The sequence below is a fragment of the Schistocerca piceifrons genome, chromosome 3, assembly GCF_021461385.2.
Source record: "Schistocerca piceifrons isolate TAMUIC-IGC-003096 chromosome 3, iqSchPice1.1, whole genome shotgun sequence".
Taxonomy (NCBI): domain Eukaryota; kingdom Metazoa; phylum Arthropoda; class Insecta; order Orthoptera; family Acrididae; genus Schistocerca; species Schistocerca piceifrons.
In genome coordinates this window covers 647,709,490-647,722,521 of record NC_060140.1, presented here as the reverse complement: position 1 = coordinate 647,722,521, position 13,032 = coordinate 647,709,490, and the positions used below count along the sequence as shown (strand labels likewise).

Genomic DNA, 13,032 nt, shown 5'->3' with positions numbered 1-13,032 from the left:
GAAAGTCTGAGTGAGGTCATAGTATACATCAAGTGGCATTATAGTGCAGCACACAAAAATATAGCTGCCATGTCTTGCATGTTGCAGCCATACATTAAACTGCATTGTTACCTCTAATCAGAATAATATCGTGAATGACTCCTCAGCTTAATATATGCCTAAAGAATAGTCACACCAATAACACTAACAATGACATCAGAAATAACATTCATGGTTGAACTGCTACTTTAAATCATGTGAAGACAAAGAAGTAGTTTCCCCAATGCAAGGGGCACAAAATTTGGAATACCAACAACACAACATGTAACACTGACAAAACGGAGTATTACATTGTTACCAGTCACAAAGTACTCAAAAAGATTTGTTTCACCCTCTTGCTGTACCAATATGTGGAAAGAAATCGTCTATTGATATTCATGAATACAGACTGATGTTGTTTCACGTCCATTATGCAGGACTGGACCACTTAAGTTTTCCCCAGTTAAAGTTCTGGTAACAATTCAATGTACTTCTCATCACAGCTAAATTAGGTTCTTATTGTGCAGTTTATCAACAGATGAAAGTGATATAAATACATCCAGTATACACCAATAATATATTTTTAAAGTGTCATAACAGCTTTTACATTTCTCAAGCAATCCAACTTGACTGAACCCGGAAATATACAACGTACAGAAAACATGCAATGTACAGAAGAAGCAACAAACTATCCATTTACAGTAGCAGATCTTTATTATAAATATTTGTACATACACCACAATCTTTTAATGCCACATGATGCATGTGTGAAGTCTGATGCTGTGGTAAGACCTGCTAACTGTAAGCATTTCAGTGAATAAATAACAAAATACACTGAAGGAAACTGACGCTTCACATTTAATGAAGTCCTTCATTTTCACATTAACTTTGCAGTGCATAAAACTGTGTTATCTGCTGCCTTCAAAAGGCAAAAATTAATTCAGGGTTTAAGCTGTTTCACTGGGTTTGCAGTAATGTTATGTGACCACTTAAAATCTGCTTATTGATTTGGGAATACTGAATCACAATTTATTTCTTGTTTTGCCTGAATATTTTATCACCAATAAATCTGCTACCAATAGAATTTGATTAAAGTTCATTAATGATCTTCAAACTACAAATCTTCTGAAAATTTTCCTATTTTTCCAATCATTTTTGAGTTGGGGGCCTGAATGCCATCTTCCTGCTCTTAAGAAGTGACCACTTGTGCCTCTTGATGTAATAGACAACACCAAGTAACATAGGGAAAATGAACAGCACCTGAAAAAATAAAAGTAACAACATAATGTGTTAAGGATAAGCATAATTCTATGCAAGTCTGAAATTATGAACTTCCTAAATCCAAAATAGCGTAACCTAATTCTGGCACTACACACTGAAAACAACAATTATCCTTAACTTCTTAGTTTTTCTATCATACATGACAAACAGATAAAAAACAAATTGCTAATTTTGTACAAGAATACACAACACAGAAGTTCAATGCACTGTCAGCATCACTTACACTGCTCATATACAAGAGAATTTAAAATTATAAAAATTATATTTGAGAATGATTGCTGTTGGTGGAGAATGTAAAGATGAATATTTACAAAACAAAACTTCAACTGTTGAGACAGACTATGGTCTGGACTTCGGCATTTCACAGACAGTGCTCTTTCAAATGAGACAGCCCAGCAAACCTCACAGGTGACTCAAACTTCCAATGCTACGACTATTTATTACAGTCTGTGGTGTTTCCCCAACTGGAAGAGCAAATGTGGGAACAGTTCCGAGTTCGAGCCGTGAACAGTTTTGATTTGTTGAAGTAATTAATGTTTATGCACAAATCTAAAATGTCACCTCATGTATAAAATGTCTATTACCAGTAAAACTGAATGATTTTATAATTGCGAGGGTCACTCAGGAAATAAAGAACTTTTTTCCTACTGTAATTCTTATTTCATTTACAATTTTATACCCAAGCTACTTTTCTGTGTCGTCACTATTCAAATTTAGGCACCTGTCATACCACTTAGCCTTCTGCACTTCAGTTTCCACCAATTTGTTGAAACACTGATTAAAGGCTTCTGTAAGTCCACGTTTGTAGTGTTGTCCACTCAAAAAATCTTACAATTTGGGGAATATGCGATGATCACTTGGAGCTAAGTCTGGACTACATGGTGGAAGCTGAAACATTTCCCACTGAAAATGCTAAGCTGTGCCAATCCTGTTGCATGCATTATCGTGAAGGAGGATGGCTCCATTGGTTAGCATTCTGCGAAATTGTTGAAGTATCTCACAGTAGGTCGCTGCATTTATGGTCTCACCTCTAGAAATGTGGTCACCATAGCCATAATATTTTTGGTGCTCAAAATTGGTTTCACTTGTTTTGGTTTTGTTGGGAACTGCGAATGACGTCATTCCATCGATAGGTGCTTTGGTTCTGCTATGAAATGTGATACGCAAGTCTCATCGCCAGTGACAAAAATGTGATTAAAAATTTCATCACCATCCTTTTCACAGTGACTGAGAAATGTCAGTGCAGCTGCCATTCATTCATTTGGTTTTGCGTTCATCTGACAGAATTTGAGAAACCCACCTGCCACTCACTTTTTATAGCTCACATCTGCACTAACAATCTTGTACAACACAGTTCTTGAAATGTCCGGAAAGGATGAGCCCATTCCACTATTTGTGAAGCACCTATCTTCTTGGAGTTTTGTTTCAACACTTGCTGCGAGTCCATCAGTCACCACTGAGAGTCGTCCCCAAGCAATCTTCGTCATGAACATTCTCCTGTCTACCATCAAACATGATACACCACCCCCATACTTGTGCTTTGTTCATCACATTACCATAGAACTCAGTTATTTGTCTTCAACTTTCAATGGGTCAGACTTTTTGCGAGTTTAATATGCGAGTAAGACTGTGCACCTTATACTTGGTGCGATTGTAAATTTTGTCACACATTTTAAAGTTGTACAGCTAAGCATTCAGCAATGTATTGAATCTTAGCTGCTGCCAAACTTCAGCGAATGAATACCAACATCAGTGATTGGTTGGTTGGTGGAACACAGTAACATGTCAAAAAATGTTCTATACTTTCCCTATGACCCTTTTATATGCAATAATTTACATGAAAGAAACATTGATAGCAGTTCAAGAACAAAAGTGACCACGATGCATGGTGAAATGTTCCTGGTGTCAATGTTTTCTCCATTTCTTAGTGCATTTCTGTATGCTACACAATAAAAATAATGAAACATGTAGCTGGTTAATCCCATACGACTTAATCACTAGCATTACAATGAAATATTTTCTTATATGGTTAGATACATTCTCTGAAATTTCAATATTAGCTTTAAATTTTGCCTGCTTGTTGCATGGTTGGTTTGGAGGTTAAATGGACTAAACTGTGTGGTTATCAGCCCCGTTTTCGTTAGTCACACAGGTCTCAGATTAAAACCATACCCCAAAAGAAACCTATCGTTTCAAATCCAGGGAAGGAGCAAAACACGTAAAACTGTGTCTAACCACATTGAAGTAAGAAATGAAAGTATCAAGAAAAAACTGAAAACATCAATGAAAAGGGAAAAAAGCGGTCAAAGGTATTAAAAATAATACAGCAGTAAAAGGTATTAAAAATAATATAGTAGATGGCCTTGGCGGCTGATGACAAGAATGAAAAAGGATGAGCCAGCCACTCTGCAACACACTAAAATCTCCAGCCAAAATGCACAAGGCAAGAGAAAAACAGGTGGTGAAAAGACGAACACCAAGTCAAAAAGAGACAGCACCATAGTGGGGCAAGGAAGAGTTAAAATGCAGGTAGGGTGAAGGCCTGGGACAGAAGGCCACACATCTACCCTTCAATGGAGTGGAAAAAAAAACCTCTCAAATAAAACTTAGAACTAGATCAGCCACTGAGGCACTGTCACCTAACACTGCAGGTAATGTGTCAGGAACGTTGAAAGTGTGTCGGGGTAGCTGAATTTGGACAGTCTAATAAGCCAACTATGGCTGATGGGGAGCCGACAAAAGACTACGGAGTCATTGGGAGTGGATCACATGGAGGACCACCACACATCTGTCACCTCCTTTATCATACATACCTTGTTCAGCAAAATCAGACAGTGCCATTCTGTATACCAGAGCCCAAAAATTTTTCAGTGTAATACTGATCGAAGATCAGATTCTGGTTTGCCAATCTCCAGACTGTTTATGGTTACCGTATTTACTCGAATCTAAGCTGCACTTTTTTTCCGGTTTTTGTAATCCAAAAACCCGCCTGCGGCTTAGAATCGAGTGCAAAGTAAGCGGAAGTTCTGAAAAACGTTGGTAGGTGCCGCCATAACTAACTTCTGCCGTCGAATTATGTAGCGCCACACAGGCATGCTTTGCAGGCACAAAGATACTGGTGAGAAAACCTCTGCATCAGTAAAAAAAAAAATGTAAGACGAGCTTTTTTTCACCGCCCCGAGTTTCGACCACTGCATTTTCATACATTATCCAACGAAGTAAATACAAATTCCGTATTGTTAATCTTCGAATGTAGCAGCATTTCAACATACTACGAAAATCCGACTGGCAAGATTGTTTGGGATGTTTGTCAATATGGCTAAATCTACATTCTGAATTTTTTCCTACCTGTGACAAGAGATCGTTGCTAATAAGAACTTTTATGAATTGTGAATCACATGCAGTATTCTTTTCATCATAAGAATAATACCGTACGAATATAAACATGTTGCCATGTATTCTTTCGTGTTTGCTGCTATCTCATTTAAATCCAGTCTGCCTAATAAACTACGAAACTAGGGCAAGACAACAGCAAACGCGGAATAATATACATATCATGCCATGTTTATATTCGTATTGTTCTTATGCCTAGTAGTGATACAGTCAGAAATGAAACACGACAATTGACAAGATTTTTAAATCTAAGATGACTAATTTATGTGCAGAATGTAATGTACTACAGAGGCGTCTGCAAAGATTTTCAACCGGAGAAAAATTTTCGCTAAACTCTTGTTCAGAACATCTTCTATCATACGCAATTTTTTTTTTTTAAAAAAAGGCGGTAGCGCACACAAATGCAAGCAATGCCGCGAGCGGCGACAGGTTGTAAACACTCACTATCAGAATGCGACAAACAATGCATGACACAGTACAGTTATGCATTTTCAGCTTAGAGTGACGCAAACATCTATAACAAAGAGAACGACACTTACCAGATCAAAGAAAAATAAGCAATCAATTCAAACCAGACGAAGCACGTGAAAAAGAAATGGTACCCGTACAAATGGGTACGGAGCACCTGACGCATAGCAATGGCTACAAGGTAAAGCTTAACTGCTAAGCTTAAGACTCGAACCAAACTACTGTAGCTGTATAGTCATTCATTCAACCTAAATTGTGTTTCATATTACAGTGGACCAACTTTGTTTCGATTTGGATGTGCGACCTAAAACTTTTCTCTCCCTTGGAATTTCGAGTCTCAAATTTCAGGTGCGGCTTAGAATTGGGAAAATTTTTTTTCCTTGATTTCGAGTCTCATTTTTCAGGTGCGGCTTAGATTCGAGTAAATACGGTAGCCTCATTGGTTAGCTTGTCGGTCAAGTTCATTTCCTTGGATTCGTATGTGCCCCAGGTTCCACAAGAAGACCATTTACCATCCACTTTGTTCAAGGATATAAATATACTCTTAGATGTGCATTACCAGACGATGGCGAGGATAGCACTGGTTGAGAGCTTGTAAGGCGCTCAAGGAATTGCTACAAATGAGGACGGACTTCTCGGTGCAGGAACGGATACGCTCAAATCCCTGAGAGATGGGCTATCAGCTCTGCAGTGAAAACACTAGAGCCATCTGGCAAGGAGCGCTGTACAGCATGAACACAACCATTAAGCCATCAGTGTAAACTACCTCTGAATCCTGGGACACATCAGGAAGAGGGAAAATGCCAGTTTGGGCTGCAGGATGAACCGAGTCTTCTGGGACTTGTGGTAAGTCTACACAAAGCTGTGGTCAAGGTAAGCCCCACGGAGGTGTACATGAGTGGACTCAAGAGTGGTGGTGGAGAGAGAGAGAGAGAGAGAGAGAGAGAGAGAGAGAGAGAGAGAGAGAGAGAGACAGAGAGAGAGAGAGAGAGAGAGAGAGAGGGGGGGGGGGGGGGGGAGAGAGAGAGAGACTAGAGTTCAGTGAGAAGGGACCGGACATCGACTGCAATTACAATTTCCAATCTGGGCTACTGTTACGGGAGATGGAGCACTGTGTCATGGAAACGAAGACAATAATTTGTATGTTTAGGCGAGCTGTGAATATGCGCGGTGTAACTGGCGAGCAGCTGTTGTCACCTGAGTTGCGATGGAGAAACTCCAACCTCCATGAGTAGACTGTTCACTGGGCTCGTACAGGAAGCTCCCCTCGCAAGTCTAACTATACAGTGGTGTATAGGGTCCAGCATCTGCAATTCTGAGGGCAATGCAGAACCATACAACAGGCCTCCATAGTCAAGATGGGACTGTACGAGGGCTTTGTACAGCTACGACAGTGTACGGCAATCTAAACCACAGTTGGTGTGACTCAGGTGTTAAAGAATCTTGATGAAGATGGGCAAACCAAACTAAGCAGGCATTGAAAACCTGTCCTGGAAAGTGATAAGAGTCCACTACATTAAGCAGATAGTCATCAAGATAATTTTGTGGATGTGCATGAATCATGTCTTGACAGCTATAAACTGAAAGCCATGGGCGAGGGCCCATGACTGCACCTTTCATATGGCTCCTTGCAGTTGATGTTCAGCCACACCAGTAGTAGATGAGGAAAAGGAAATGCAAAAGTCATTAGCATACGAAAAGGTCGATACTGAGGACCCTTTAGCTGCTGCGAGACCATTAATGGCCACTAAAAATGATGGGGCATTCAGTACAGAGCCTTGCAGGACCTCACTCTTGGATATGGAGCGAACTGTGTGAAGCATTGACTCAACCTCCAAAGGTGTGGAGTGTCAAAAAGTTTGTTATAAAACACGACAGCGGACCCAGAGGACCCACTCACATAATGAAGCAAGGAAGTGATGTTGCCAAGTGGTGTCATAGGCTTACGTCAGGTCCAGAAAAAGTGCAATAAGGTGATGGCGGGAAAAGGCCTTTTGGATGGCAGACTCCAGGTATACCAAGTTGTCAGTGGTGGTGCAACCAGAAGGCTCGGAGACTCAAGGACCCTAGACAACCATCAGCTCACCATATATTCGAGCAGCTTACATTGAACATTGGTGAGGCTAGTAGGATGATAGCTATCCACATCCAGTGGGATCTTATCAGATTTTAGCACTGGAACAATGACACTTTCTTGCCACTGCCACGGGAATTCACCATTGCTCCAGATGCAGTTAAAGATGGCAAGGATGTGTCACCGTTAATCTACTGATACATGTTTAAGCATTTGGGAATGGATAATGTCTGGCCCATGGATTGTGTTGAGACAGTATGCAAGGACACAGAGAAATCCCCACTCACTGAATGGAACATTACATGGCTCAGGGTGGCACTTAATAGACTTGCCCGTCACATGACGCACAAAATCTTTATCTGAAATGCTCAAACAAGTACTTGTTTTAACAATGATATAACACTGTATGTACAATTAAATCTTTAAAAAAAACACACACACTAACTAATGTCAAAGATTTGTCTGTCTCAAAAATGAATGTATCATTATTACCTTTGAAACTACACAAATCAAAGAAAGTTTAGCATCACCTCGGTTCCGAGGGTTCCGGAAACTGTACAAATAATTGGAATAGAGATCAACATAAACATCATTTCCGCCCTTTTTATTGCTCATGAAAACCACACATTGCATGTTGTACCACCCTACACCGAGACCTTCAGAGCTGGTGGTCCAGATTGCTGTATACACCAGTACCCCTAATACCCTGTAGCACGTCCTCTTGCATTGATGCATGCCTGTATTCGTTGTGGCATACTATCAACAAGTTCATCAAGGCACTGTTGATCCAGATTGTCCCACTCCTCAAAGGCAATTCAGCATATATTCCTCACAAGGCTAGTGGGTCACGTCATCCATAAACAGCCCTTTTCAATCTATCCCAGGTATGTTTCAATAGGGTTCACGTCTGGAGAACATGCTGGCCACTCTAGTCGAGCAATGCCATTATCCGGAAGGAAGTCATTCACAAGATGTGCACGATGGGGGGCATGAATTGTCGCCCATGAAGACGAATGCCTTGTCAATATGCTGCTGATATGGTTGCACTATGGGCCGGAGGATGGCATTCACGTATTGTACAGCCATTACGGCACCTTCCATGACCACCATCAGGCTACATCAGCCCCACATAATGCCATCCCAAAACAGCAGGGAACCTCCACCCTGCTGCACTCACTGGACACTGTGTCTAAGGTGTTCGGCCTGACCGGGTTGCCCCCAAACACATCTCCGATGATTGTCTGGTTGAAGGCATATACGACACTCATCGGTGAAGAGAATGTGATGCCAATCCTGAGCAGTCCATTCGGCATGTTCTTAGACCCATCTGTACCGCGCTGCATGGTGTTGTGGTTGCAAAAATGGACTTTGCCATGGACGTTGGGAGTGAAGATGCACATCATGCAGCCTATTGCGCACAGTTCAAGTTGTAACATGACGTCCTGTGGCTGCACGAAAAGCATTATTCAACATGGTGGCGTTGCTGTCAGGGTTCCTCCGAGCCATAATTTGTAGGCAGCGATCATCCACTGCAGTAGTAACCTTTGGGTGACCTGAATGAGGCTTGTCATCGACAGTTCCTGTATCTCTCTAACTCCTCCACGACTGAACATCACTTTGGTTCACTCCAAGACGCCTGGACACTTCCCTTGTTCAGAGCCCTTCCTGGCACAAAGTAACAATGCTGACGCGATGGAACCGCAGTACTGACCGTCTAGGCATGGTTGAACAACAAACAACATGAGCCGTGTACCTCCTTCCAGATGGAGTGACTGGAATGAATCGGCTGTCAGGTCCCCTCCATCTAATAGGCACTGCTCACGCATGGTTGTCGACATCTGTGGGCGGGTTTAGTGACATCTCTGAACAGTCAGAGGGACTGTGTCTGTGATACAATATCCACATTCAATGTCTATCTTCAGGAGTTTTGGGAACTGGGATGATGCAAAACTTGTTTTCATGTGAGTATATACAAACGGCACAAAGAACGTGACACAAACAAAACAAAAATCAATTTTTCAGGCTAACCTTTATAAGCATCTGTTTCCTTTCATCGTGTTCTGGTTCCGCAGCCCATTTCAAGAACGTGCTAACATCTTTCGCAAGCTGGCTGGCTGTTGCTGGAGTTCCGTCTGAATACTCTATGACCTACATAAAACACAAAAAAGGTATCACTGGCCATCCCTGTAAATGAGGTAGTTTATATACAAATAGTTACAAGCATGTTCACAGAACATACCTCGTTGTAGAGAGCTTGTGCCATACTTATAGCTCCACCAGGAAAGTATGGGTTGTAATACTGGCCTTCCCTGAGAACTACACCGGCAGGTGGATCGCAATAGCCCGTTAGTAGAGAAAACACATAGTCCTGGAAAAGGAAATTCAAATGTTAAGATGAAATATAAATCTGTGTTACAACATGGTCAATCTCTTCTGAACACACACACACACACACACACACACACACACACACACACACACACACTACTTCTCAGTTATGTCTCTCTATAACAATAGCTTCAAATGCACAGTCGTTTATGCATTTTACTATCTGTAAGTCAAGCCTCAAGCCATGTCTTTCGAAGTCCAATTATTGTTCTTGATATTATACAAACCATTTCTTTGCATTAAAATTTAACAAGAATACAGTTTTGTGTCACCTAGCTAGCTGCTTACTGATACTGACTTCTGAGCCTGATGCTTTAGAAACATGATAAAAAAATGAGTTTTTTGAGACTGAAATTTATCACACAGCAAGAGACCTTAATAATCATAATTCATCAGATCTAAAGCCTACATTTATATACAGTTTTTGCCATTCTCTTGTTATCATCATGATATGCCCTTTCTTCGTTAATATTTCACATTCTTACTTGAAAATCAATCCACAATTCTTACTTGAAAATCAATCCACACTTGTACAAAGGAGGTGGCATTACAATGGTAAGACTGTTGCCTTCACAGATCTTCTGAACTGATTGACCCAGCCAGTTATAGCAGAACCCACAGTTTAATGTTGACTTCAAACCATTGTAAAATTCTGTCTTTTTCACATTAACAAACACAGTCACAGATTGAAGACTAAGGTGAAAATTGAAGGACTGACTAGGGCTCAAACCTGAGACCTCTGGATAGGAGGCTGGCACTTACTGAGACACTAAGCCACTTGCACACATATAGTAGATGGTAGTTTTTTGATTTGTTTATAATCATTTAAGAGGGGTAGGCAGGTGAGACCTGGGAACACTTGAAGGTTTTGTGCAGATTATATAATGGTAATATGATGAGTTTGAAACCAGCTTTTATACTGAAAAACATGTCCACAGGCACTGCAACTGCAGACAAAATGAAAAAAATGCAAAAAAGTTAGGAAATAAAAGAAATGCAACCTGGGTAAAGAAAAAAAATAACTGACGGTTCCTGAGTTTCAAAAGAAGCATTAAGTGACGATCAATTACAATGGGGGGAAGTGAATACTACAGAAGACAAATGGGTAGCTTTGAGTAATGAAAGGTAGCAGATGCTCAGAAAGGCATAAAGCCAAGACCTAATAGAAATCCTTTGTTAACAGGTTATATACACTCCTGGAAATTGAAATAAGAACACCGTGAATTCATTGTCCCAGGAAGGGGAAACTTTATTGACACATTCCTGGGGTCAGATACATCACATGATCACACTGACAGAACCACAAGCACATAGACACAGGCAACAGAGCATGCACAATGTCGGCACTAGTACAGTGTATATCCACCTTTCGCAGCAATGCAGACTGCTATTCTCCCATGGAGACGATCGTAGAGATGCTGGATGTAGTCCTGTGGAACGGCTTGCCATGCCATTTCCACCTGGCACCTCAGTTGGACCAGCGTTCGTGCTGGACGTGCAGACCGCGTGAGACGACGCTTCATCCAGTCCCAAACATGCTCAATGGGGGACAGATCCGGAGATCTTGCTGGCCAGGGTAGTTGACTTACACCTTCTAGAGCACGTTGGGTGGCACGGGATACATGCGGACGTGCATTGTCCTGTTGGAACAGCAAGTTCCCTTGCCGGTCTAGGAATGGTAGAACGATGGGTTCGATGACGGTTTGGATGTACCGTGCACTATTCAGTGTCCCCTCGACGATCACCAGTGGTGTACGGCCAGTGTAGGAGATCGCTCCTCACACCATGATGCCGGGTGTTGGCCCTGTGTGCCTCGGTCGTATGCAGTCCTGATTGTGGCGCTCACCTGCACGGCGCCAAACACGCATACGACCATCATTGGCACCAAGGCAGAAGCGACTCTCATCGCTGAAGACGACACGTCTCCATTCGTCCCTCCATGCACGCCTGTCGCGACACCACTGGAGGCGGGCTGCACGATGTTGGGGCGTGAGCGGAAGACGGCCTAACGGTGTGCGGGACCGTAGCCCAGCTTCATGGAGACGGTTGCGAATGGTCCTCGCCGATACCCCAGGAGAAACAGTGTCCCTAATTTGCTGGGAAGTGGCGGTGCGGTCCCCTACGGCACTGCGTAGGATCCTACGGTCTTGGCGTGCATCCGTGCGTCGCTGCGGTCCGGTCCCAGGTCGACGGGCACGTGCACCTTCCGCCGACCACTGGCGACAACATCGATGTACTGTGGAGACTTCACGCCCCACGTGTTGAGCAATTCGGCGGTACGTCCACCCGGCCTCCCGCATGCCCACTATACGCCCTCGCTCAAAGTCCGTCAACTGCACATACGGTTCACGTCCACGCTGTCGCGGAATGCTACCAGTGTTAAAGACTGCGATGGAGCTCCGTATGCCACGGCAAACTGGCTGACACTGACTGCGGCGGTGCACAAATGCTGCGCAGCTAGCGCCATTCGACGGCCAACACCGCGGTTCCTGGTGTGTCCGCTGTGCCGTGCGTGTGATCATTGTTTGTACAGCCCTCTCGCAGTGTCCGGAGCAAGAATGGTGGGTCTGACACACCGGTGTCAATGTGTTCTTTTTTCCATTTCCAGGAGTGTAGCATTTAACTGACAAAAGGACAAAATACAAACATACAGGAAATGAAGCAGACAAAAAGGGAACACAAATGTCTAAAAGAGACCTTTGGAGAAAAAAAGAAGCCACCATATGATTATTAGCTCAGATGGCCAGCACATGCAGTACAGTGGGGGATGGGAGGGGAGATGGGGGTGGGGGAAGAATCGAATCAATCAGGTGGCTAGTAACAGCAGATGACGATATCGCACAAGTGAAATTAATCCCCATGCAACTAAAATGATTAAATAATTTACCCCTTCTTTTTTTTACTTACAGGAAAGGTCCCTGCCCTGTAGTTATTTTGATAGCGACCTTATCTTTTGAGGAACAAGGTAACTCTTCCCTAACTGTGTCAATGAACACAAGAAGAGGACAGCAGGTACCAGGAGTTTCTTACAGAGTTTAGCAGAGTACATCGTCGGATTACCAGAATCATGTTCAACATTTTTAATTAAGATCCTTGCTGTGGGCAAAGATCTCTATGAACTCGAATAATGCATTACAAAGGAGTGGCAACATGTACACATGTAGTAGAGGAAACCTAATTACAGCACCTTGCTACAGCAGCTAGTCATCCTGGAATTACTTTTAAGAAAGGTCTAACCTGAGTGTATTTGATTCCTGCTACAATTGGGAGTAATGAGGGGACGGCTTACCTCATACGAACTGCTCACATGTCGACATGCCAACAGTAATCGAGATGGTTTGCTGAGTTACCTCCGGTAAGAGTCAGGCTCTAGCTTTCATACATGACACGTCAGGAGAGTAGCAAATTAC

At 42.5% G+C, this 13,032-nt stretch overlaps 1 protein-coding gene across 1 annotated transcript in view; it reads right to left on the bottom strand.

Annotated features, from left to right (window-relative positions):
* Positions 1 to 576: 576 nt before the first annotated feature.
* The window catches only part of LOC124787616 (cytochrome c1, heme protein, mitochondrial), a 42,139-nt gene continuing 29,683 nt past the window's right edge, over positions 577 to 13,032 (bottom strand). The window contains exons 6-8 of the mRNA XM_047254376.1: positions 9,474 to 9,602; positions 9,263 to 9,382; positions 577 to 1,278 (exon numbers count right to left, since the gene is read on the bottom strand). Of these exons, the coding sequence (XP_047110332.1) occupies positions 1,168 to 1,278; positions 9,263 to 9,382; positions 9,474 to 9,602 (360 nt within the window). The 3' untranslated portion in view covers positions 577 to 1,167. The remainder of the gene's footprint in view (positions 1,279 to 9,262; positions 9,383 to 9,473; positions 9,603 to 13,032) is intronic.